Here is a 25,889-nt window from a genome sequence, read left to right as displayed (position 1 = left end):
TCTTTGAATGCAAAGACAATGTTTAAGTTTCTTTATGTTTATTTATTTGCACAATTAAAAGAAAATACATTTAAAAAAAAAAACAGCAAAGATAAATAATATAATGTGCAGGAAGAGGCAGAAAACTCAGAGAGCTTATTTGAGGCCTCCACCCAAATAGTGTTCTAATATCAAAAATGAATAAAAAAAAAAAACACTAAATTGACACATATAAAGACAATAGTTGATACTAAAAATAAAATAACATGAGAATATACAAAATTAACAATTCATATAAATACAGATATTACATCAACAGAATTCAAAAGTACAAAATATGAATATAATGTGCATGGACACCTACTCCATGAGTATGTGGTTGAGCATGAGTGTAATAAAGTAACAGTGATTAAAAGTTTTTTCAAGCATCTTTTATAACATTTTAAAGATAAACAGTTTTTCGCTACATTGGAATAAATATTCCAGAATTTGCTGCCCCTGAAACGTATTGAGAATTGACTTCTACAGGTAAAACATTTAGGAGGATGAATTGTTTTATTAGAAGAAAAAAAAGACGGGCATTGTACATTTTGAATTTGTATCATTGCATTTCGCTCTGATTTTGTCCCAAATAAAAAAATATTTAAAAAAAACAATCTTGGTTTGAAGAACTAGTTATTGTAAAAATGTATTTTATTTTGAAAAGTCATCTCCCGGAAGTTCTGTTTTCGCTTGGCTCGCGGGGAAGAACACAAACTTCCGCACTGCTTCCTCGTTCATTACTTTTAGGGAAAACAGAGCCTGGAGAAGAGAAAAAAGTTGATTTTTCTCACTTTGGAAAGGACAGAAACTAATCCACAAACTATTCAAGTGAGTTTACAAGTTGTTAATGATATTTCCTGTTTGTTATTAACTGTGTTAAAGTTAGAAAACTTTAATCAGAGGTAGCAGCTAGTTAGCATTCTCGCCTCTATACAACCCAGACATGTCGGCAACTTATCGGGCGATCCTGTTACACCATGAACTGCTTTTAACAGTAATCCTAGTTTACTTAAGTTACATACTTTTAGATTAGGCTGCTTGTTAAAAACTACAGTCAGTTTATTATTCCTGTTCGTTTTCAGACCAGCAGAGTCCGTCAACGTGGCTGCTGTCAATATTTGGAGCATGAAGTCATCTGCTCCTCTTGCTGAAACCTTTTGAGATACTTGTTTCAGATACTGTTTGTCTACACAGAGACTCGAGAAGGCTGACAGCGTTGGATGTCCAGGACTGAATTCAGGATTCTGAGTTTCTCCGCCTCTAAGAAAGAAGTCTGAGTTTGGTTTCAGGTCTGAATGGCCACAGCTGCAGAGGAGCCTCCAGGGCTGCAGGGCCACCCCGGTCGTAAGTATTACTATATCAGCTTTCTCTTTTTATTTATTTAACCTTTATTTAACCAGATGAGACCCATTGAGATCAAGACCTCATTTACAAGGGCGACCTGGCCAAGAGGTCAGCAGCACACATCAAAATAAATAGCACAACTCAACAGCATGGAGCATATATACAGACAGTTTGTAGAAACAATCAATAATTAAAAGTGCAACTAATTAGCAAATAAAGTGCAATTTGTGATCACAAAAACAGTGGCTTTTTGATCTTTGTAGATACACACACAAATACATTGGGACCAAGTCAAGAAGACATTTATAAATTAGATGTAGCCAATGTGTATGCCTGCGTACACTCAGGGATGGCCAGTCAGCTTTGATGTAAAGTTCACAGTGATGAGTGAGGCGTGTGCAAACACAGCAACCCGTGACAAACCTCAGAGCGAAGTGATATACACTATTTAGGGCTTGCAAACAATTAACTGAGGCTCCCAAGTACAACACATCACCATAACCTGTAAGAGGCAGGAATGTTGCAGAGACTAAAAGCTTCCTCGTTCTGAGGGAGAAACAGGATTTATCCCTGAAGAAGAAATCTAGTTTCACCTTAAGTTTGGAGACCAGGCTGGCTATATGAGCTTTAAACGAAAGCTCCCAGTCAAAAATAAAACCCAAGTATTTATACACAGTAACAAGTTATATGGGTCTATGGGGACTCACTTGAGGTAGAGAAAAGCATTAGTTTGGTTTTGTCTGCATTCAGGACTAGTTTTAACTTCAGCAGACTCTTGAAGGGATAAATCAGATATGTTTGCCATAGGTTGGTCTGTCACTTAGTTGATACAGGTATTGAGATTTGCTCAGGTTATTGATCCTAAAGTCAGCAGTCTTTGCAATCTGAGTTTATCAGGAACTGTCAGTTCATCCTCTCAGTTGTCTCATAGGCATGTAGAGGAAAGGCAGAAACATGCACATCTTTCTAGTTTAACATGTGTGACCTTTGTAAATGGTATTCATGGTATGTTAACTGCAGTGGTGGACAAAGTACACACCTTCATTACTTAAGTCAAAGTATAGATACTGCAGGTCAAATATTACTCCAATACAAGTGAAAGCTGCTCTGTCAAAGTTAAAGTACTGAAGTACTTGCTTTCAAAGATACTTAATTATTCAAAGTACTTGTTAAAAAATCTTAAAATTTAGTATTTTCATAAAGCATGAGTGCAGTAAAGAATACATAGAAGTACATTCGGTTACATTATGTTTATCTAAAAAACATTTCTTTAAATCTCTTAAAACTATACTATGGAATAAAAACAGTAACTTAGTTACTCCAAGCACAGACAACTTAGTTTGAAATGTTCATCTGTAATGAAAGAAATGTTCTGTAGCTCAACACTCTTTCTCAGGTTGGACAGTGACTTTTTGTATGATTCAGCAGAGTGAGAAACAGGGAGAACATTTTAAACGATACGTATCATTCTTCATTTCAAAACCTCTAACACCGGCTGAAGATATGACCATGGGTGCTCAGGTGGAGAATTATAGCCATCATTACCACTTCTAAATGAACAGCCTGATCTGAGTGAAATTTGCTCTGTGTTTGCTCCACATTCAACCGTGGAGACGCACAATGTACAGGTACGACTAAAACCACTGAGACAAACAGAACTACAAAAACACAGTTTACTGTCTTAGGGATCAGATTTCAGAAAAGAGAAGGAAATTCAAGAGCTGGCTTCAAAGCAAAAGTAGTGAGTAACTAGAGCATTGATAGAAATGTAGTGGAGTAAAAAGTACAATAATTGTCTTCTGAATATAGTGGAGTAAAAGTAATAAGTATCCTCCAAAAAATAATACTCAAGTAAAGTACAGATACTCAAAAAAATTACTTAAGTACAGTACTCAAGTAAATTTACTTTGTTAAAGTCCACCACTGGAATTTACCAAAAAACTTCTAAAAGAAGACACTTTTTTAAAACTAAAAGTAAAAAAAACTCTTGGTCAAAATTGAAGCAACCATGGTCAAAATATCCCATCCCGTAGTCAACAGTATGGATAGAGCACCAAAGATTTGACTCCAGTAAAGGTCACTTATGATTTTCTTCTGTGTCATTTTCAATCTCTGGTCTCTTGTTTTCTTGTGATTCTTTGATTTCCATTCAGCCCTTGCACATTTATTGTGAAAGAAAACAGAATAACAGAGTGCGTTCCTCAAAACTCTTTACATACTTAAGAACCTAAGTTTCTGTTCCATCAGAAACTTGTTACCACTGTCTGTTATATTAGATCAGAACAGTCATTGGCTCTGTGTGAACTCGCTTTAATAGTAATAGCAGACTTATCTAATTCCTCCCACTGCCCACAAAGACCTGCAGAGGCAGTTCTGGATGAGACTCTCTTCTCTCAGAGGTAATGAACGAGGTGCGTCTGCATGCTTGTTTCAAAGCCGAGCTGCACTCTGTGTTTTAGGGAGTGGTAGAAGCTGCTTCGAGCTGTGTCGCCTGATATTAATGCATCCAATGATAGAGTAAATATGTTGTTTTAACTCACACCTGTTCATATTTCTCTATCTCTTCTGTAAACTTTTTGCTTTCTATTGTTCTCTCAACAGAATCGTCTGGGGTTAAAAAAAATGCTACTCCCGAGGTAAGGAGAAGTGACTTTTTTTTCTGAAGGAAATGCGCAATCAAGATTTGTGTAGTTATGAAACACATCAATTCAGTCAGACATTCCTGAGTACTCAGCGTACACATTCTTCTTTCCTTCCTCTTTAAAACATTAGCAAATCACCTTTTGCTACACAATTGCAATTCTTTTTTTCCCACTTCTAAACATTCTGGTTTTCACTGTGTGTTAACTAACAGAGTCCGACGGTGACCATGTCTCCAAATATGAAGAAGACCATCGGCCATCGTGGAATAAATCCAACTGGGGAGACCACATACAAGAAGGTGGGAGATCAGCCATCATTGACTTGGATGCATTTACAGTAACTAGCTTTTTAGAGTTGCAGCTAACTGTTATTTGCACAATATTTAAAAGAGAAAGGCAGATAATAGTAACAATTTGCCTGAGGTGACATCATCATGTTTCTTGTTTTGTCTGACAGTCAAGCCAAAACCAAAATATATCAGATTGAGGGTAATAATGGAAGTTTTTGCAAATATGACAGATCATCAGCCCTTTTTACATTGCCAGTTCAAGGCAGGACTTTTATATTATATATCACAGAGGCGTGATGGTGGGAGAAAGTTGTCCCACTGCTGTGCTGGCATCAGACGTGCAACAGTGAGACATCATTACTGTAAATCATCTGAGCCGGATGAGCAAACAGCTTTGTGTGTGCATGTCTGAGTGTGTGTGTGAAGCTCTACTGTTTGTTTACGCGTTTTATCTCTCACGCTTCCACTGTACAATGTAAACACCTGCTAGGACAAGAATTTTACAGCATTGCAGGGTTCAGTAAGAAAAGTCAGTGTGGAAAACGTGTGGAACTTTGTTAAAGCACTGCTGCAGACTAACAATGGAAAAGGGGCTTTTAATGGATTATCAGAAGACTTGCATGTTTATTTTGATTTGATTTAAAAGTGTTTATTTCGGACATGTCAAAAAATAAATACAAATAAACAAAACGACATTACCCCCCACCCCCCCCAAAAAATGCGAATGTCACAAATAATGCAAAAAATAAATAATCAAAACAAAGCTGTTTCATCACTAATATGAATTCTGTAACATGTCCGAAAAGGAGTGGGAAGAAGTAACACTTGTTAAATCCCACCCCTTCTCTGAAATTAATTAATAATTAAAAATCAAGTAAGCTTCCCTTTTTATATACAAACATATCCAATATTCATCTTTTTTTTTTAAAGATTGTCCATCCTCCTTTTTTCTGTTGATAGACTAACTGTTGAATCAAGCTGAGTAAGTAAACATGCTACATTTGGGTCGTTGACAAATAAGCCTCAAAACAGTTTTTTTTAAAAGTATTTCCAGAATGGTTGCAATGCATATTTTTGTGTCTGGAATAATGTGTTCAAACAAGGCTTGTTTGAACACATTGCGTTGGTTTTTACCCTTTTCTTAACTTGAACACCCAAAAAATGTCAGGTGGCGCAAACAGATATTTGTCAAAATATATGTACCTACCTATCGTTAATTCTAACTGAAAGTTTTAGGAAGTATCCCTTAGAGTGGTTACAGTGCTTTACACATTTGTATTTTGTGAGTATATTTTTTATTTACAATATATTAGGATTTTTGCATTCTATTGGCCAGGTATAAAATGTAATTTTTACAGTTTTAGGTATGTTGTACTACCTGACATGGAAAGTGTTACCGTCCACCTATAAGTCTACATCTACAAACCTTTTAACTCAGCCATGACAATTAGTAGGGTCCTCTGAATTATTTCATATGTTGAAGTCCATTATAACTACTTACTTTCAAAATAAAAGCTCCATGAGTACGGTGGTGCCACTCTGACATTTGAGAACATGCAAATTGCTGGACAAAAGTTTTTAAATTACCTTAGGCGCCTTTTAAACTATTGATATTTATGAAATTATGTTTATTTCAAAGCTCTTATGTAAAATCATGCCATAGTGTTTTAATTTGAATTTATTATTATTAAAATACATTTTTTATAGTGTTTTAAGTCAGTTCACTTGCTCGGATGATTACGCCTCCTGACATTTTCAGGGTTTGAGGTACTTCAAAATAAAATAAATCTTAATATTTGATTGTACTGAAATTGTATTTAAAATAATCAGGTTTTATAGAATCAATTGATGTATGTCTTAAAAATAACAAATTATTTCAAAAGAAAATAATGGATTTGGACACAAAAATATGTACGTCATGTCAATGACCCATTTATATGCATAAAAGTAAATAAGATATATTCTCTCTTTTGTTGAATCCTGTCATAGAGATTACCAAGGATTAGTCACTAGGTGGTCATCAATCAAGACTGCCGTCTTAACAGAACTCTGCAGCATGCTCTCCACTCATGCAGTTTATTATATATCCATTGATTTGTAGTGTCTTTCAGTTTACATGCAAGAACTCACACAAGTGTGATATCAGCTGATGCTCTGCAGACATTTCAGTCCAGTCGGACATTGACATTTAGTACGGGATCGAGCAGAGACACAGACTTCATTTGATACTTTCTCCTTCCAGACAACATCGTCTGCCCTGAAAGGTGCGATCCAGTTAGGCATCACGCACACTGTTGGCAGCTTGAGCCAGAAACCTGAGCGAGACGTGCTGCTGCAGGACTTTGAAGTAGTGGAAAGCATCTTCTTTCCCAGGCGAGTCTTTTGAATAATGAAGGAGGGATTTGTCGTGAAGATGATTAAATGTTTGCTTTATTTCCTGTACCAGGATGTTTTGTCTGCACCACATTAATGTGCTGAACCCTCCCCTCTTTGTATGTACTGTAAGTAATCCTTGTCTGATTTTAATTGGCAGTGAAGGGAGTAACCTGACACCAGCCCATCACTATGGAGACTTCAGGTTCAAGACATATGCCCCAATCGCCTTCCGCTACTTCAGGGAGATGTTTGGTATCCGGCCTGATGACTACATGGTATTCTTGTTTCTTCTAAAGCTTGTGAAGCTGTTAAGAAAGGGGAAGGGTTGTGAACTGTGAGAACAAAATTGTGAATGAGGAACTGCAAAGAGTGAAACCAGAAAAGTGTTGAATCACTTGAGGTGGAGCTGCTGACTTTAACCTCTCTATTTATCTGTGTTGTTTATTTGTTTCTTATCACATGTCTAATCACTGTGCTCACTCTGGGTTTCAGTACTCTCTGTGTAATGAGTCACTTATCGAGCTGTCAAACTCCGGGGCCAGTGGATCTCTCTTCTACCTCTCCAGTGATGATGAGTACATCATCAAGACGGTGCAGCACAAAGAGGCCGAATTTCTGCAGAAACTGCTCCCAGGATACTTCATGGTAAGATTTGAGAGGAGCCTTAGGTACAGGATTTAATCTGCAGAAAGCATGTGACATTATTACTCAATTACAACACACACTGACTTCTGATCATCATCTGTCTGTTTGTTCATATCGAAAGCAAAGTCTGATGTCACCACTGGTGCTGTTCCTGAAATGATTGGTCAGAAATAGATTTAGTGTTTGTCTGAACTTTCATCTGCATTTAATCAATCAACTGATTGATCTGTATTTATATAGCGCTGAATCACAACAAATGTTATCTGAAAACTCTTAACAAACAGAGCAGGTCTAGACCGTACTCTCTGTTATATTATTAACAAAGACCAAACATCAAGACAGGATAAGATCCAGTCCCATCTTACAGACAGACTAATTTGTGGAATTATTGGCCCAATCTCAATGTCCTCCCTAAGCCCTGAGCCCTTCTTGACTTTATTGACGTCAGCTGTTAAGTGATTGAGGGCAGGAGGCTGTAAGGGCTCAAACTGTATAACTGGGAATGGGACAGCACTTTGAGACTTTGCATGGGACCTGCATGACGTCATGAAGCTCACCATGGCGATATTAGGATTTTTTAATTGCACAATTTTTACTTTCCTCAAATTGAAGGCGCTAAAGGGATGATTGACTGCCATGTGATCCAGGCTCTTACCGTACAGACTGCTTAACCACAACATTTAAAATATATGAATAGGCTATGTAACTATAAATATATAAATTATACTGTATACACATATGTGTGAATATAATTGATTAAGGCTGTTTTCTATATTTATACTTGCATGCAAACTTTTTTTACTTGTAAATTTCATTACCCTTTTTTAAATTTCATGTTACGGCGTACGTTTACCTTTCCTTGCTCGAGGGCTTCCCCTGGGAATCCAGTGTTTCATGTCTCAATGCTATGAACTCTGGGTAATTCTCTTACGCCAAGTCTGCATAAATGCCCACTTAAGGAAAGGGAGCATAAAGGGCTCAAAAAGTCAGTGAGAGATCCCTCACACACTTGATGATTTGACAGTGGGACAGCCCTAAAGCCTCACGGACTGAGCGGGAACGCGCCTCAAAGTCAGTGAGTGCTTCAGGGTGGACATTGAGATTGGGCCAATGAGAGAAATGTCAGATTTAAGACTGTTGGTGAAAAAAAAAAAAACCAAGTCGATACCACATGTTGGCGATAAAAATTTGCATTACTCTTTATAGTGAGTTACTCTGAACAAAACAGAAATGCAAGATCAAATTATTGATGCAAATTGTTTATTTCTGATAAAAAAAGAAGCATTACTTGCAGCACCAAAGGCATCGTCCATTCTTGAAATATCATTCCCTCTCCTAAGATTGGTTGCACAGGCTAATATTTGACTTTTTTGAGGCTTTTATCTCTGGAGAGATCTGCATTTTCAAAATAATTTGGATGTCAAATCAGTTTTTGATAAAGGGTGGGTTACTTGTTACTGGAGGCATCCTCAGTGAGTGCCAGTATGTTTTTTTTTATTCATCATTTCTCTATTTTTACATCATCACTTTCTGGGCACCTGTTTTTTTTTTTTTTTCTTTTCTAATTTTATTTCATTTGATTTTTTAATGAACTACAAACATCTATGCCATACAAATACAGTACACAGCTTTATTTGCCCAAAATTAAGGGTTAAGAAAAAATAAATAAAGAGCTGTTTTATTAAGAAATACAAATAGAGACTAAATAGAAAATAAAAAAACTGAAATTAAATAATTCAAATTAAAGATAGCGAAAGAAATAAATGAAATGGAAGAAAATAAAAAAAAAATGTGTTATGTGGTTTACAAACAACTTGAAAAATGAGCAGAGTCTGTGGGATGGGAGAAGTCCAACCCATTCTTTGACCTCGTTATTATTCATGCCTTTCTTTGTTATATATATATTAACCTTTTTCCCCAGCCTTTTAAAAAGTATTCTTCCTTAATTTTTAACCCATAAATAAGTTCTTCCTTTCTTCTCGCTTACAGAATCTGAACCAGAACAAGCGGACCTTATTACCAAAGTTTTACGGACTCTACTGCGTCCAGGCAGCGGGGAAGAACATCCGTATCGTAGTCATGAACAATCTGCTCCCCAGCACTGTGCGCATGCATCTTAAGTATGACCTAAAGGGCTCCACCTACAAGCGACGAGCCTCGGCTAAGGAGAAAGACAAGGCCGTGCCCACGTACAAGGACCTGGATTTCATGCAGGACATGCAAGAGGGGCTGTTGATGGAGGGGGACAAGTACAGTGCTGTGTGCAAGACCATCCAGAGAGACTGTCTGGTAAAAAAGTGAAAAAAAATCTGCGCATAAACTTTGTGTACTTTTGTCCTGATTTAATTGTTTTCTCTGATTTTCTCTGATTTTCTCTCAGCTGTTACAAAGTTTCAAGATTATGGATTACAGCCTTCTGGTAGGAGTCCACAATCTAGACCAGGCTTGCAGAGAGCAGGTCAGCGAGGAAGCGGTCGCTGCAGGTGCAGACCAAAGGAGGCCCCAAGGTCAAAAGTCTCTGTACAGCACCGCCATCGAGGCCATCCAGGCGGAGGCAGGGAGCATGGGATCATCGGAAACAGAGGACCAGTGAGTGGCAGTGTTTCGGTGTCCATGCAGAGGTCAAGAGGGAGACAGAGTCCTCACAACTTCTTCTGTTTTAATAATCAAATAAATAAACGATGTGTGTTTGTGTTTTGCTTAACAGAACTGGAGGAATCCCAGCAAAAAATGCGAAAGGCGAGAGACTGCTGGTGTATATTGGCATTATTGACATTATGCAGTCCTACAGGTAAACAGTAGACACTGTGTGTGTTCATATACCCCTCATTAAGTCAGTGACTGATGTTGTTTACCCACCATGTTGATGATGAATGTGATTTCAAGTCTGCAAGTCAGGCAGCAAATTCTTGCCCCAGTTTCTGAGTTGTTTTTCTGACTTGAGCAGGCGTTCACGTGCATTTTTCCTACTCGGAAACTTGTTTTCTGATGTGTCTGACATCTAATAATTCATTTTTGTTGTTGTTGCTGTTATTTAGGTTTTTCAATCATCATCACATTTACTGCCGATAGACAATTAAGCCAACTTTTGGATGAAAGAACTCTTTGTGGTAAAGAAAACAAAAAAACCTACGGTTGACCGACACTCCTTGAATGCAGCATCAATGTTTAGTGAAATGATAAGACTTTCACTGAGAGCTAAATTGTCTATAAATATAATATAAGTGAAGATTGAATCATTTTTAAATTAATTATTATTGGTCCTATGCTAGCTTTTAATCTACCTGCATGAATATAGGCGTTTTTCAACCAGAGGAACTTTACCCCGGAACTACGTGTGTTTTGACCGGTGGACCCAGGGTCTAAATTTAGTTCAGGGGTAGATAATCTCCCCCCTTAAAAGCCCCTGCTAGGGGGGTAGTACTGCAATGCTGAACACGTCTGATTGGAAGATAACCTGCAGTGTTTTCATTCCGCCCGCCATCCACAATAACATTAGACACGTGTGATTCACTTGATTTCTCTTTCTTTAATTTGTTCTATCTTGTTTGTATGTGTTTTAAAAAAGGAAGACGCTGTGATTCTCTTGATTTAGCAGCTTGTAACAGTAGTCTTCTCTCAGCCCACCGAGAATGCGTCTCTACCGGTGTTAGGGTTTTTAAATTTTGAGTGGATGAAGTTCTCTGCATAAATCGATCATCTGTTCCATAGAAGCCTCAGTGATTAACTTTAAAGTGGATGTCTGCTCAGTTTTTCTACCATGGATTTGTCATGTCAGTCTACTAACTCCTCTAAGTAATCTAGTTTCTGTGTTGATTTTTCAGATTAGTGAAGAAGCTCGAACACTCGTGGAAAGCTCTGGTCCATGATGGGGTAAGGTATCTCTACTAACTTCAGTGGAATGTGTGTTTGAATGGAAGATCTATTTGTAACCCCTGCTCTCTCTTTGTTCAGGACACTGTGTCTGTACACAGACCAAGTTTCTATGCTGAGCGATTCCAGAAGTTCATGTGCAACACGGTCTTCAGGAAGATCTCACGTGAGTTTTCACTTTTTGTATGCCGTGTAGAAGTGTGAGCACACAAGGCGCTGCAACACAGATCAAAGCAAAGTGCACTTTTACCAGCGTATCAGGGGTGTGCCAAACACCCTTTTGATTTTTGTCCTGGCCAGGCTTGCCTGAGATACTTGGACACAGTCCATGATCTACTCTAACTCCCTTTCAGAGCTCTCCCTGTCATGGCACACGAACATTTCTAGGACTCTGGAGTTTTCCACAGAGAAAAAAATTTACTATGTGTTTAACATGGAAGATGAAGCAAAAGGGTTGAACTCCATGAAGACAGTTTTGCCTTTATTAAAAGTATTCACATTGTCCACTACTGCCGTTTTTGCACAGCAAGGATGAGCACTGGAAACTACTAATCACATTGGGTTTAAATAGAAAATAGCCGCTGCTGGGGCAAAAAAAAATGGCAGCAGTGGACATGGTACCTAGCGATGAGGAAAAAATTAGGGATGCACCGATCCTACTTTTTAGGAGGATAGGTCCCAATATCAATACCTGAGCTTTGGTATCTGCCGATACCGATACTAGCCGATCCGATCCTGGTATTGATTAAACAATCTCTATTCCTTAATGTGAGGATAGAATAATGTTTTGGCATCTTCAGGCTTTTCTGACTTGACGGTGAACTGTACCTGGGTTCCAAGTGCTAAACCAGAGGCTGGAATCACTTTATTTCAAGGATCCAGAACAATTAAATCCAATAACCTGTCCGTTTTTCCACACTGAGAATCCATTAATAGAAGGTTTCTTGCTTCTTTGCAGTAGGCAACAGCTGACGTAAACTTCTTCCTTTGGGCTCCCATTATATTTTTCAGCACGACTGCCATCCGTCGAAACATTACCGCGGAGTTGTTAGCAAAAGAAGCGTGAAATACACCTAAACTGCAGAGCCCTGTAGTTTTCCTCCATCATGCTCTGCAAAAATGCACAGACCGGCCGGCGCTGATGACAGATGCACAGGGCTTTTGTAAACACAGACAAAGCATAGAACTGAGATGAATAGATCTGCCATATGGATCAGCACTATATATCCCCTTGTCACCGATATCCGATGTAGCTTTTTGAGTCCAATCTAACCAATATCCAATACCAGGATTGGATCGGTGCATCCCTAGAAAAAATACAAAGCATCCTCATTCCGTGCATGATGATGCCACTTGATTGACAAAGCCATACTTTGATTAGAGACTGATAAAGATGACATGCAGCTGTTGCAGCAGTATCTCATAGTGTAGGATCAGTTCTCCTTGTCATGAGTAACAATGAAAACAGTATGTTTTGTTGGTCTGTGTGAACTGTGTATGATGTGTCTGTCACACTCCACAGCTTCTTTTTTTGTTAACATTGTCTAACAAAGTGAAAAATAGTGCATTATAACAACAGGTCTAATGCCACGTGAGCACAGAGGTGTCTGTGGTTACTTTGCAACAGTCTGGTGCATGAAATGTAGTTGCACAAGTCACAGCTGATCATATCAGTACATGACCTCAGTGTAACCCAGGAAGATGCCAATTTATGTTCTGTGGCTACACTGAATGCCGTACTCTCTTATTGCGTTCTGATCAAGACTGCTTCTTTTGTATCTAGTAAAGACCTCGCCATCTAAGAAGCGCCGTGCAGTCACACATGGTCCCTTGAGAAAGACAACCGGCTCTGGGCCTCCTCTGTCGACCCAGACAAGCACAAACAGCCAGCACGCCTCCCTCCAATATCAAATCAGCTCTGACACCAAAGAAGACTCTGAAGGAGACAATGGTAAGATCTGGAAACAGGATTTCATGTTGCAGCTGGAGTGCTGAAAACAACTGTTGTGTACTGATACTGGCAGAGATTCAGTCCTCCTGCATGTACCAGCATGTGAAGTGCTTCTTTCACAGCACGGGTATTAAACATTTTTCCTCCCTTTCCCTCTCAGGCATGCAGTCAGGTCGTCCTGACCTCCTCCCAAGCGCCTCACTGCCAAGCGAAGGTGTTGACAGTGCGTCCGAAACCACAGTCTCCTTCTCCTCCTCCTCCATGGGAAACTCTGCATATGCTCCCACAGGTCAGCCTTCACCTCCCTCTCAGCATAGCAGCAGGTCAGGAGGAGTGGATCTTCACAACATGTTGAGCAAAGCTCAGGAGCACAGCAGCCCCAAGAGGTGAGAGGAGAGAACACACATCAAGATCAGTTTTCTCAAACATGATGAGAGGTCTTCAGAAGTAAATGCATATAGAGGTTACTTTCAGACTCAACTGTATTTACTTTCCTTACATTATGTCAGTTGTATTGCACATCACAGTTATAAAGAGGTTCTGTGATTTTAAATGTGAGATCCACATCGGTACTATGATCACAATATAACCACATCGTACAAGATGACACTCTGACAGGTGCCTATAAATAACCCTTTCGAGTTATTTTTAAAGCCCCTGCTTCAAAGTCTTAAATTGATGTGATTCAGTTTCTGGTTTTATGGTTACACTTGCCTGAAACTTGTGCCATGTCCAGCAATTATTCCACACATATAAATAACAGCCTCAAAGTACCATTAAGTCGATTCAACACCTCTCTTACTCAAGGTTTGCTCAGTCTCATGTATGAGGTTGCTTTAGTGAAAGTAAAGCATATATTCAGTTTTTGGGGATAATATTGATAACATCATTGAATTGATTTTACAGTTAGCCCTTGCAATTGAACATTTTTAAATTGATGGTGCTGTTTTTAAATTCATTCATGCCTGTGCATTTTGGGATAAACCAAGAGTTAAAAAAGAGAAAATTAATTGAATAATGAAATAATTAACATATTTGGCTGAAATTAGACAGAATTAATTTTTATTTTTTTTATTTTTTTGTCATTCAACTTTTTATTGCATTTTTTCAGTATCTCTTTGTTCACCACAAATTAACAAATTATATATAAGTTATACAAAACCAACAAAAAGAAAAATACAAAAAAAAAAAGAAAGAAAGAAAGAAATGACAACATACTGCATAATGTACAACGAACAAACAAAGTTTGTGAATTCCATCCTTCAGGATTAAAACAGAGGAAAAGTTTTCTTATTCATAATAAGACAAACCTGTGCAAATGACCCTGTAGTTTATGATGCAAGTAACTAGTAGTTGCTGCCAATGTATGGATAGCATTTAATGGAGGAATGGGCTTTTTTTCCAAGTTTATAAAGGATTCTCTCTTCTCTTTAGTTTGTAACTTTAGAAGAGACTTGTGGGATGTGTAAAATATATATATATATATATATATATTCCCCTATTAGCAGGACTCAACCCAAACCTATTCAAGGCTGAAAGTATGATAATAGAGAAACATCCTCTAAGTAGACTTCAGTAAAGTAAACACACATTAATCCAAGCACTAAGAAAATCATAGTCCTTAGTATTGCTCTGAAGATGGAAATGTAAACTCATGTGCTGTTTTGTTCTCACAGTGTTTGATCTTGTATGAGGGTCAGTTCTCTTACTCTGCTCCTTCTTGTTTGCAGCTCTCATGTTGGGACTCTCGAGGACAGTCTTGGTTCCGTGGACGTGATCTCACTCAGTGACATCGTTCCCACTGCAGGCAAATGCTCTGTTAGTTAACATGATTTCTCTATCACGTTTCTGACACTTTTCACTTCTGCTTTATGCTTCTCTAACCAGCTTGATCTATTTTTCTTTGCAGGTGTAGACGTGGTAAAGAATAATGAACCCAAACAACTGGAAGCAAACTTGGAGAATATTTTGGGCATGGATCAAATGTTACAACCCCCCGTTAGTGTGATTTGAGGTACCAGGATTAAATACCTGTGCAGCAGCATGACTAAGTGGGGTGTTATTTTTGTTGTCTTTGTTTTTGCACTTTGATTTCCAAATCTGAACGTGGTATGAACTTGTGAGTGTGTGGTTGTGCTCTGACACTAGTAATTATGGGTGCATTGATGCTGTTTTGTTGTTGAACACTATTATTCAAATCAGAGGAATGCTTGGATGCACAACCAAAGATTTTTCTTCCCTCTGATGAGCACAGTGTGAGGACTCCTCTTTACTTTAGAACTAAATTTCTTCATACAAGCATCATTTTTTGTAACACGTATTGTCCAGCTGTTGCACGCTTTCTGTGAACATCATGAGGTTCACACACCACATAGTGTTCCTGCTTTGTCTTTAACATGCTTTGACACAAAACTAGTTTACTTGTGATTAAGGACAGGGTTAGATGAAATGATTTATTTTTGAAAGAAATGACCGTATTCATCGAGGGGAAATGGATATTTTTTCAAACTTACTTTGAGTAGAAATCGTGCTGGAAAAAAGCCTCCATCCTCAGCTTGTGGTTACTTTTTAACCAGTTGTTGTGATGGATCTCAAAAAACCTGATAAAGACTATGAATCTGTCACCTTCCATGTTCAGGTCAAAAGGTTATTTTTAAAACACAAACACTGTCTCTCACGTTACATTAGTCTATCAAAGATGGGATACTAAGATGTTTGCATGGATATATTATTGTGCCGTTGAGAGCAGCACTAAACGTGTTGACACTGAGGCTTGTTTCATGAAACAGGGCGCGTCGTGTGTCGAATAAGTCTTGATTTAACTTTGTTTACTCAGTGTTAGAAGGAGTAAGAAATCCTGCTGAGTTTCTGCAACTAATGCCACCACAGAGTGAACCCTCAGATTGAGCCTGAGTGGGAAATGGAGTAATTACTCTTACAGGGTCTCACTGAACTTTTACCCGACATTATATAACAGTTTCTTGTAGCATTGAGCTCAGCATTATAACATTGCAAACACGGTACAATCACTTTGTTTTTCATTGCAGCGTGTGATGTTGGAGATAGTTTTAAAGTTAATCTTTGCATTCTGAGAAGATGTCCCACTGTGGCTGTAAAAGCTGTAATACTTTACAGGATGTATGCACACTTACACTGCATCCCTGAAGAACAAACTTTGATTTAGTAGTAGACAAAAGTAGTAGCAGAAGTCCAGACCAGAGGACAGAGTGATTTAGAGTACCTGTTTAGCACTGTTTTTGTGTGTGTGCATTGATATAGTGTTAGAAGTAGTATGAAAGTTACATACAATTGAACATAAAATATATGTATTGTTGAATAGAAAGACCTGGCTTCTTTGGAGAACAGACGGTTGCAACCTTTGCAGGTTCTACTTTTCCAAAGGAGCAAATCAGGGCCAAAAGGATCAAAGTAGATAAAAGGAGCTTTGACTCAGCTGCTAAATATTAGAACAAAAACTGAGCTGGTACTGCATCTTCCTTAAAGACCTTTCATACTGTTCCACCGTTTGTAGTAGTCTGCTGCTAAAATTAAGAAAAGCAACACATGTTAACGTAATATAATATGGATTGAGCTGACGTTAGCTATTACCATCACTTGATCACATATCAGAGCCTACCTATGAAACTGATTCATCATGGATGGCTTCTTTATTTTTATGTTCTCTAGTCTTTGGATTCCTTTCCCTTCGTTTTATAATTCAATGATTACTCCCATGAATTAGTTGTATTAATCATCATGTTAATATGACTTTTGTTTTTGCAAGTGTGATAAGCTTTGGTAAACTCATTTACAGAGTTATTAGTCTTGTAAAAAATAAAAGGTTTCACAGAGGAGCCTCTGTTAGCCGAAGTGAAGCTGATGATTTACAGAGGATGTTTTGAGACTCCACCCCAGCTGTGGTCGAGTTTTTTCCCCCCTCTCTTTAGCAAAGAGTGGTGATGGCTGTCAGGTGTGTAAAGCACAACAGATAAAGCTTTCTTGAGCTCAGATGACGTAGTATTGGATGTTCATTTCCAGTTGGTTTTGGCACCAAAATAGGAATTAAGTGTTTAAACTTGGGTGTTATAGCTGGAATTGAAAATGTAAAAAACATGTATTATGGTCTATTCTATGCAACGTTGCGTAAAAAGAATAATTTGAAAAATATTTTGAGTGTTTAAGAAAATCCTTGTTCACTCTGAATGACCATTTGAATTGGCCTTTCTAATGTAGATATCATGGCCGAGGCGCAGTTTAGCGTGCATATTACCAGTGGTATATAGAGTTTATTTTATTCTATTGGCTGCTATATCAAACTGCCTTAACATTAAAAGTGAGCGTTTCCTGACTGTAATCCCCCAAAGCAGTTACACACACACAGCCTATGAACCAAACATGTAAATAGTCACATGTATCATAGTATTTATAACTGTATGTCTGAAATGTCCTGGTTTGCAGCGTGTTTGTTTTTAGTGATTTCAATGTGCCTTGCTTTGGTACAACAAACCTGTGTTGTAAAAGTCTTTTGTTCTTTGTGATGATTTTCGTTATACTGTTAAATCATGTTGTATTTTTCTCTGTGACCTTTAATACATCTTCACTTGCCTTTGAATTATAGACCATTAATGTGTGCACACTTGTATAAAAGAATCACAACATTGCCTTTTCACTGCAGATGTATTTTGTATTTCTCTCTCTGTTGCTATTTTTGAACTGTTTTTTTTCCTTTACACTTGTGCCTAAAAATATTAAATAAAAAAGGCATGTTGCTTTTGTTTATATTACATTGTACAGATAATTGTCTCTAACAGAGTTAGTTAGGCAATATTACTGCAATGCATACTGTAAGACAATATTAAATCATGAACTCTTGGGCATTTTCACTGTAAATTATGAGGTATTCTTTTGTATTTACTGGTGTATTTCCCTCTTGCAATGTTGTAAAACAATAAACATGACTGGTTCATAAAATATACGTTTTTTTGTGTAATTTTTGCATTGATAAGATGAGGAATCTTTGAGAAAATGTTCCATATCGATGGACTTGCGGTAGCTACTGCAGTTCTCAAGCAAAAGTATCTGATATCTTGTTAAGATTCTCTTATTGCAGTCTGTGGTAGCACAGTTGATTAGACTATTCTATTTTATTACCAGTAAAAATACACAACAGAAGGTTGATGTTTTTTTCAGTTTATTATTGTGCCATACTTATAATAATATGCCCAACCTGCATAAGCCTACAAGACACCATGAATTAATGCAGTCCAGGGTCAGAGCACACAACATGTTCACTCATTCATTGTCAAGAAACAAAGGAAGAAAATTAAAACAAAATGAAATACAAATGAAATGAATAAACAACTGTTCCAGTGTTTGCTCATCTGTCCACAGCAACAGTTCAGACTTTTTATGAGCGATTTCATGAAAGTTTGTACAGTACAAAAGACAATGGTACTCAGTTTCCACTTCATCCAAAGAATGTGTATCAGTCACAAAACTTTATTTAGTTTTTAAAAAATATATATTGATTTGCACATCTTTTGGGAATGCAGAAAGTTATTTTTTTTCTGGAAGGATGTACATGACCTGACTGTCAAGGTTGTGGGGACCTCGCTGGACTGTACACCAATATGTTATCTTTTTGTACAGAACTGAACAAAACACTGGATCCCACACACACAAAGAGGATTGCTATGATATCCTACATAGTGAAGAAATGTATTCTTCTCAGATGGAATCAGCACAGACCCCCTACATTTAACCTGTTCAAACAAACTTTGAATGAAACCTTGCGTCTGGAACAACGCACATACACTCTGAAAAACAAGGGGGATGTTTTCCTAAAAGTTTGGCAACCGCTTATGGACCTCTGACATCCACCCAACATGGCTGGCTGTAATGTGACCATGGTTTATGTATTTGTACTAATTATTTTAAATTTAATAATGTACGTATTTGTGTTTTACAAGGTGTTTTTTTCCCTCTTCTTTTGACTTTTCTCTCTTGTGCTTGTTTTTCGCTTTGTATGTTTATAAAATGTTGAAAACAAATAAAAAGATTATTGAAAAAATATACATGTATATACACTTGAGGTCAAAATTATTAGCCCCCCTTGTGAAATCAGATAAAACCCTTGATTTCTCCATGAAAATGACCATTAAAACAAGTGTTTATAATTAATTTGTTTCCAAAATAACAAAGTCAAAATCTTCACTATATTTGATTTGGATATTTAAAACATGAAACGTCAAAACCTTGGTTCAGGTGTCCTTTAAGAACTGTTTGACCAATTTTGAAGTTTGCTTTGGGCCATTGTCTTGTTGGAAGACCCAGGGCCGACCTAAGCCTAGACTAAGAGTAGATTTCTTCATATAATCCCTCAAAATGTCAACATAACTTTCTTTTTTCATGATTCCATGCACCCAAACAAGGCTGCCTGTGCCTGAGGCTGCAAAACAGCCCCAAAGTACGATGCTCCCACCACCATGTTTAATTCTGAGAACAGTGTTCTAAGGGTTGAAGGACTCTCCCTTTCTTGGCCAAACATGAACAACATACATGTGCCCAAAAAGTTCCATCAGAACAAAAAATGGACTTCCAAACTTATCTTTACCTTTCAAATATTCTCGGGCAAACCTCAGTCTGGCCCTGATGTGCCGCTCTTTGAGTAAAGGGGTTCTTCTAGGATGGTGGTCCTGAAGCCCATCACGATGAAGATCCTACACAACTGTGCTCATTCAAACATCAACTCCAATGGAGCTCAGTTCAGCAACAATCACCTTGGCAGATGTCATGGGCCTCTTGCAGACATCTTTGACGACTTTCCTCCCCAAAGTTATTGAAATCTTGCATTTTCTACCACGCCCAGGTTTGTTTCTAACAGAGTTTGTCTCCTTGTACTTTGCAATGATGCAACGTACAGCTGTTCCAGACTATGTAAAACGCCTGGACATGACAGTATAGCCTCCCCCTTATTATGAGCCTTCATTATCTTCTTTCTGAGCTCAAGACTGATTTCCTTTGTCTTTTGCAAATCAGCTTACTGCACAGGGGTGTTTTGAAAGCAAAAATTCACATGGGGGCTAATACTTTTGACCACCCCATTTTTCAATATATTTGATATAAAGCTATCCTAAAAATGTATTTTACATTCTTAAATGTACCAAAGCTACCAAAGAACACAGGTGAATGTTTGCTTATATCAAGTTTTATCAATGATGCAAACATTGGGCAGAATTTAAGGGAAATGTTCCAGAATTCCTTGGGGGCTAATCATTTTGACCTGAAGTGTATATTGATTTTAACTAGATTATTTAAAAAAAAGACATACTCTTTGATATTTCAGGAGGGTTAAGTCAGACAAAAACACTTGTTTGTGTGGCATAAACATTTTTAATAAACTATTTTCCCCTTTTTGTCCATAACTGACAGTTCACTTGCCTCGGCCAATCAGATTCGTCTTTGTTCAATCATTGTCCAATAGCCTGCGAGCTTGTTGGAATGTGCCAGAAAGCAACAAGAAGTTTCCAAAATGGGGCTTGAAAGTACTATGGTCTGGTAAGTACTCCATTAAACGTCTTTTATGGTCGTTTTTAACCTAAAAGCTGTTCATGCGAAGTCTTAATTTTGTTGGGTAGTCTTTTAAAATAATTGTGAAAAGTACATGAGGTCATATCTGACCGTTATCTGATGGCAGGCTAACATAGTGTCAACCGGGCTGAGTCATTGTAGCTAAAGTTCACCCAGATTTATCGTGCAAATTAAGTATTATTTCACTAATGAGTATACGAGCATATTTATAACTGTTACTATTAACGACTTAGCACAAAAACAAGCTGACAGCCTCCTTGATTGGACTGATTCGTGTTTCCAAAAAAGCTGCTAACGCTAGCAGCCATGCTAATGTTTTGTTAATGTCATAGCATCAGCTGATCATGACTTATAAAGAATGAAGCTTTTTCCAGATGCAGCTGGTTTTGAATGTGAATTGAAAAGTTACACCTACACAAACTGATCAACAGGGCCTTACTGATTCGGTTAATAAGTGATTGAGATGCCAGCTGCTAATGTTAGCTAAGTGGTATGCAGTGGTGGAAAGTACATATTTTGAGTATCTGTACTTTACTTGAGTATTACTTTTGGGGGAACTTATTACTTTTACATTCAGAAGACAATTATTGTACTTTTTACTCCACTACATTTCTATCAGTGCTCTAGTTACTCACTACTTTTGCTTTGAAGTCACCTCATGAATTTCCTTCTCTTTTCTGAAATCTGATCCCTAAGACAGTAAACTGTGTTTGTCTCAGTGGTTTAGACATACCTGTATATCGTATAAACACAAAGCAAATTTCACTCAGATCAGGCAGTTCATTCAGAGGTGGTAATGATGGCTATAATTCTCAACCTGAGCACTCATGGCCATATCTTCAGCCCCGTGTTAGAGGTTTTTGAAATGAAGAATGATACGTATCGTTTGAAATGTTCCCCCTGTTTCCCTCTCTGCCCAAACATACAAAAATTCACAGTCCAACCTGAGAAAGCGAGTTGAGCTACGTAACATTTGTTTCATTCCAGATGAACATTTCAAATTAAGTTGTCTGTGCTTGTAGTAACTAAGTCGCCGTTTTTATTCCATGGTATAGTTTTTAGATTTCAAGTAATAGTTTCTAGATAAACATGATGTAACCAAATGTTAACCAAATTCTATGTGTTCTTGACTGCACTCATGCTTTATGAAAGTACCAAGTTTTGATATATTTTAAGAAGTACTTTGAATACTTCAGTATTTTTAAAAGCAAGTACTTCAGTACTTTAACTCAGAGCAATTTTCACTTGTATTGGAGTAATATTTGACCAGGAGGATCTATACTTTGACTGAAGCAATGAAGCTGTGCACTTTGTCCACCACTGGTGCTATGCCAGAGTGGTTTTAACCCGGTGCTTTCTTTCCCCTCAGTGTGGACAACAGTGAATACATGAGGAATGGAGACTTTCTACCGACGAGGCTACAGGCTCAACAAGATGCTGTCAACATTGTTTGTCACTCCAAAACACGAAGCAACCCAGAGAACAACGTGGGCCTCATCACTATGGCAAAGTAGGGTCATCTCACTGTATTTGACAAATGTAGTTTTTAGACTTGGATACCTTCCTCTCTCCACATAGAGCAAATAGAGATGAGTAACCACTGATGATTGTTTTGATCTTTTCTGCAGTAACTGTGAGGTCCTGACCACACTGACACCAGATTCTGGTCGCATCCTGTCCAAACTCCATGCTGTCCAGCCTAAAGGAAAGATTTGCTTCTGCACAGGCATCAGAGTGGCTCATGTGAGGAGAATTTTATGTTTTTAGCTTTCATCATTTACTACCAAATGAACCGAAAGGCTCTGCCTAGTAGTAACTGAAGTGTTAAATACAAGATGGGACCCTCTACTGCCGCTGTCTTACATTGGGTATGTTTGTGTTGTTCTTCCCGTTCAGCTGGCCCTGAAACACAGACAAGGAAAGAACCATAAGATGAGGATCATTGCTTTTGTTGGGAGTCCCGTGGAAGACAATGAAAAAGATGTAAGTTGGATTTCTGACATGTTTGTTTTTTTCTGACACAAATGTACTTACCTACCAATTTCCAATTCTGATGTTTAAAATACCTTTTCTGTATCAGTGTCAGTGTGTATGTTTAATATTGTCCTGATTTTGATTCCACAGCTCGTCAAGTTGGCAAAACGCTTGAAAAAGGAGAAAGTGAATGTGGATATTATCAACTTTGGAGAGGAGGTGAGAATTTAAAATGATATTATACTTTGCTGATATCCATATCTCCTTTTATGACTTAAGTTGATGTTTTTCTGCCATTCCTTTAAGGAGGTGAACACAGAGAAACTGGCTGCATTTATAAATACTCTAAATGGGAAAGAGGGGACCGGCTCCCACCTGGTCACAGTCCCTCCTGGGCCAAGTCTGGCTGATGCGCTGCTGTCCTCTCCCATCCTGGCTGGTGAGGGAGGCTCCATGATGGGTCTTGGTGCGAGCGACTTTGAGTTTGGTGTTGATCCCAGTGCTGATCCAGAGCTGGCGTTGGTAAGCAATAGATAGATGTTGCTATAAAACATTATATAGCAACCAGCATGAATAATGTTACGTAACACAAATGCTTGTCGAATCTTTGTGTCTCTTTTAGGCCCTTCGTGTGTCAATGGAGGAGCAGCGACAGAGGCAGGAGGAGGAGGCCCGTAGAGCTGCTGCTGCTTCTGCAGCTGACGCAGGCATGCCTACGCCCAGCGCTGATGGTAAATGGAGGAATATTGAGCAGTTGCTTTCACTGATGACACAGTAGTGATGATAGCTGCTAGAATGCTGACAAAGACCAGAAAGAGAGCCCACAGCACACCAAGTTTAAAGTCTCTGCATTGGCTTCCAGTATCTTTTTCTGCATTTATTCTGTTTTAGGTTGTTTTTATGTACAGCACTTTGCGTTACAATGTCATTGCATGAGAAGCTCTTTGTAAATAAAGTCTGATTGATTGATTGATTGATTGATTGATTGATTGATTGATTGATAAGAATTATCAGGATTAAACAGGATGATACATGTCAGTACATTTGGTTGTTTTACCTGATTTTGTCCTTGATTTTCTCCCAGAATCAGACGATGCCTTGTTGAAGATGTCAGTATCTCAGCCTGAGAGTGGTGCAGCAGTGCTCCCTGACTTCAGCAGTATGACAGAGGAGGAGCAGATAGCCTACGCCATGCAGATGTCTCTTGCTGGAGGAGGTGAAATTAATTTGGTTTTTGCATAAACTTATGCTGGTGTTATCACCTAAGGTCAACTTTATATCTTCTAGAGTCTGTTTCCATCACACCTTCATTTCTTCTTTTGTTGTGTGTACAGAGTATGGAGAAATGGACCCAGCCCCCATGGATACTGCGGATTCAGCCAAGGTGAGTCAGGAGAAAATGTCTGAAACTGTATCACAATCATTCAAGTTGGCTCAGCTGGTGCTGGTGTATTCTCAATAGGATTTTAAAAGGAAATGGGGGCTAGAGGTAGGGTAAAGGTTTGTTGACTTGACAGTATTAGATCTTGAAAATGAGTGGATAGGTGAGGCTGAATAAAAATTCCAACACTGAGATTTTACATCTGTAGTGACTGCATAAAGTGTAGTATAAACTTAAACACATTTTCTCCAAATAGCAACAATAAAGCAAACTGGGGAGCTTTTAAATCACTGCAACTTTCATTTCTGACTTTGAATATTTTTTCCACATGAATTCTGTTTGTTGCTCATGAATTGCAATAATAAAATGACAATCATCATCAGAATCACAATATGGTTAAACACTCCGTCTGATATTAGGCAAAGCAAGTACCTTCTGGACCTCGATAGTACTCAAACAAAAACTAATCTTTCATGACTGATTGTTTCTCCTCTTACAATCTGACAGGAGGAAGATGACTACGATGTGATGCAAGACCCAGAGTTCCTTCAGAGTGTGCTCGAGAACCTGCCTGGTGTCGACCCAAACAACGAGGCCATCCGCAACGCCATGGGCTCCCTGGCTTCCCAGACAGGAAACAAGCCAGACGGCAAAAAGGATGAAGAGAAGAAGAAATGAGGAGGCCACAAGGCGTCGGTTATCCACTGAACAATCGCAGATTTATGCAGGATTAATAAAGAAAATTGCCCAAACACCTGACAGCACCGTGACATTTAATTCTACTGTTTTCTGTCAAACACTCAAAAGCACCAACATAGTGACTATTTAGTGAAAAATCTGACTTAAAGTAACATTTATTGATATTATCTTAAGAAAGTATAACCCTGATTTTCTCTACATGGAATAGTTGCTGAGAAATGAACACTGCTTGATGACAGGCTCCTAAACTAAACAGTTAGCCACACTCCTGTCATGTCTTTGTGTGTTTTTGCAATAAAAGCTATGTGTACATACGTTGTGTTTTGGTGTGTTTATTGAACCCCATAGTGGTGTCATTGACTATTGCAATAGCATCCTCTATGGTACACCCAACAACACCCTCCTCAACAAATTACAGTACATACAAAATTCAGCTGCACGCCTCCTCACTCACACCCGCTCCAGAGACCACATCACCCCAGTCTTCCAGAACCTCCATTGGCATTCCCATCACCTCCAGAATACACTACAAGATCCTCATCACCTACAAAGCCCTCCATAATCTAGTTCCCTCCTACCTCACTGACCTTCTGCAACCGTACAATCCCACCTGCAACCTCCACTCCACCAATGCCAACCTCCTCACCCCTCTCACCAAACCCAAGTACCAAACCTGGGGGGACAGGGCTTTCTCTGTCGCTGCCCCAAACCCTCTGGAACTCTCTCCCCAAACACCTCAGACTCTCTTCCTCACTCACCAACTTCAAATCCGGACTCAAAACCCACCTATTTAGAAAGGCTTTTAACCTATAATTGATTTGTTTTTGTTTTTCTTTGTTTTTTTTGCTTTGCTTTCCTTTGCTTATCTATTGTATTATTAATTTTTTTGGCAAGTGAATTAGAGCAGGGGTTCCCAAAATGTGGGTCGGGACCCCAATGGAGGGTCGTGAGATGTCTTCCAGTTTTTTAAAAAATTTTAAGTAATCTAAATTTGCTTATTTTACCAATTATTGTAAAAATATTGACAAAAGTTGTAGTTACATTTTTAATAAAACCCTGCAAATAAGTACATTTCATTAGTTTTCTGCCTTTCTTTGTTGCCA

At 38.3% G+C, this 25,889-nt stretch overlaps 2 protein-coding genes across 4 annotated transcripts; both read left to right on the top strand.

Moving 5' to 3' along the window:
• Positions 1–700: 700 nt before the first annotated feature.
• Positions 701–18,115, top strand: LOC117828121 (phosphatidylinositol 4-phosphate 5-kinase type-1 alpha-like). Of its 3 annotated transcripts, none has more exons than XM_034705120.1 (16): positions 701–849; positions 1,216–1,365; positions 3,967–4,001; positions 4,220–4,306; positions 6,540–6,670; positions 6,831–6,948; positions 7,166–7,318; positions 9,308–9,607; positions 9,699–9,907; positions 10,026–10,109; positions 11,143–11,191; positions 11,273–11,357; positions 12,975–13,142; positions 13,303–13,528; positions 14,873–14,949; positions 15,052–18,115. In XM_034705120.1, exons 2-16 carry the CDS (start codon positions 1,317–1,319, stop codon positions 15,153–15,155), a joined length of 1,875 nt encoding a protein of 624 aa, XP_034561011.1. In that variant the 5' UTR covers positions 701–849; positions 1,216–1,316; the 3' UTR covers positions 15,156–18,115. The 3 variants fall into 3 exon arrangements, with proteins under 3 accessions (XP_034561011.1, XP_034561013.1, XP_034561012.1); XM_034705122.1 differs by having other exon boundaries at positions 14,873–14,960; XM_034705121.1 differs by lacking the exon at positions 15,052–18,115 and having other exon boundaries at positions 14,873–14,969.
• Positions 18,116–20,570: 2,455 nt separating this feature from the next.
• On the top strand, positions 20,571–25,100 carry LOC117828273 (26S proteasome non-ATPase regulatory subunit 4). Its single transcript, XM_034705311.1, has 10 exons — positions 20,571–20,699; positions 22,102–22,242; positions 22,361–22,475; positions 22,629–22,715; positions 22,857–22,925; positions 23,013–23,228; positions 23,329–23,437; positions 23,791–23,922; positions 24,041–24,090; positions 24,595–25,100. Exons 1-10 carry the CDS (start codon positions 20,674–20,676, stop codon positions 24,763–24,765), a joined length of 1,116 nt encoding a protein of 371 aa, XP_034561202.1. The 5' UTR covers positions 20,571–20,673; the 3' UTR covers positions 24,766–25,100.
• Positions 25,101–25,889: the final 789 nt, after the last annotated feature.

Source organism: Notolabrus celidotus, chromosome 16, assembly GCF_009762535.1.
Source record: "Notolabrus celidotus isolate fNotCel1 chromosome 16, fNotCel1.pri, whole genome shotgun sequence".
NCBI classification, from domain to species: domain Eukaryota; kingdom Metazoa; phylum Chordata; class Actinopteri; order Labriformes; family Labridae; genus Notolabrus; species Notolabrus celidotus.
Note: the sequence above shows the minus strand (reverse complement) of the source record. Positions and strands in the feature narration are given on the sequence as shown.

Bases quoted from the DNA above. Each gene is read 5' to 3' on its own strand.
- LOC117828273 (XM_034705311.1), top strand. From the start codon at position 20,674: ATGGGGCTTGAAAGTACTATGGTCTG. The intron at 22,716-22,856 runs GTAAGTTGGATT...TTGATTCCACAG, and splicing joins TGGAAGACAATGAAAAAGAT to CTCGTCAAGTTGGCAAAACG. The intron at 23,923-24,040 runs GTGAAATTAATT...TTGTGTGTACAG, and splicing joins GATGTCTCTTGCTGGAGGAG to AGTATGGAGAAATGGACCCA.
- LOC117828121 (XM_034705120.1), top strand. From the start codon at position 1,317: ATGGCCACAGCTGCAGAGGAGCCTCCAGGGCTGCAGGGCCACCCCGGT. The intron at 1,366-3,966 runs GTAAGTATTACT...TTCTCTCAACAG, and splicing joins GCTGCAGGGCCACCCCGGTC to AATCGTCTGGGGTTAAAAAA. The intron at 11,192-11,272 runs GTAAGGTATCTC...CTCTTTGTTCAG, and splicing joins AAGCTCTGGTCCATGATGGG to GACACTGTGTCTGTACACAG.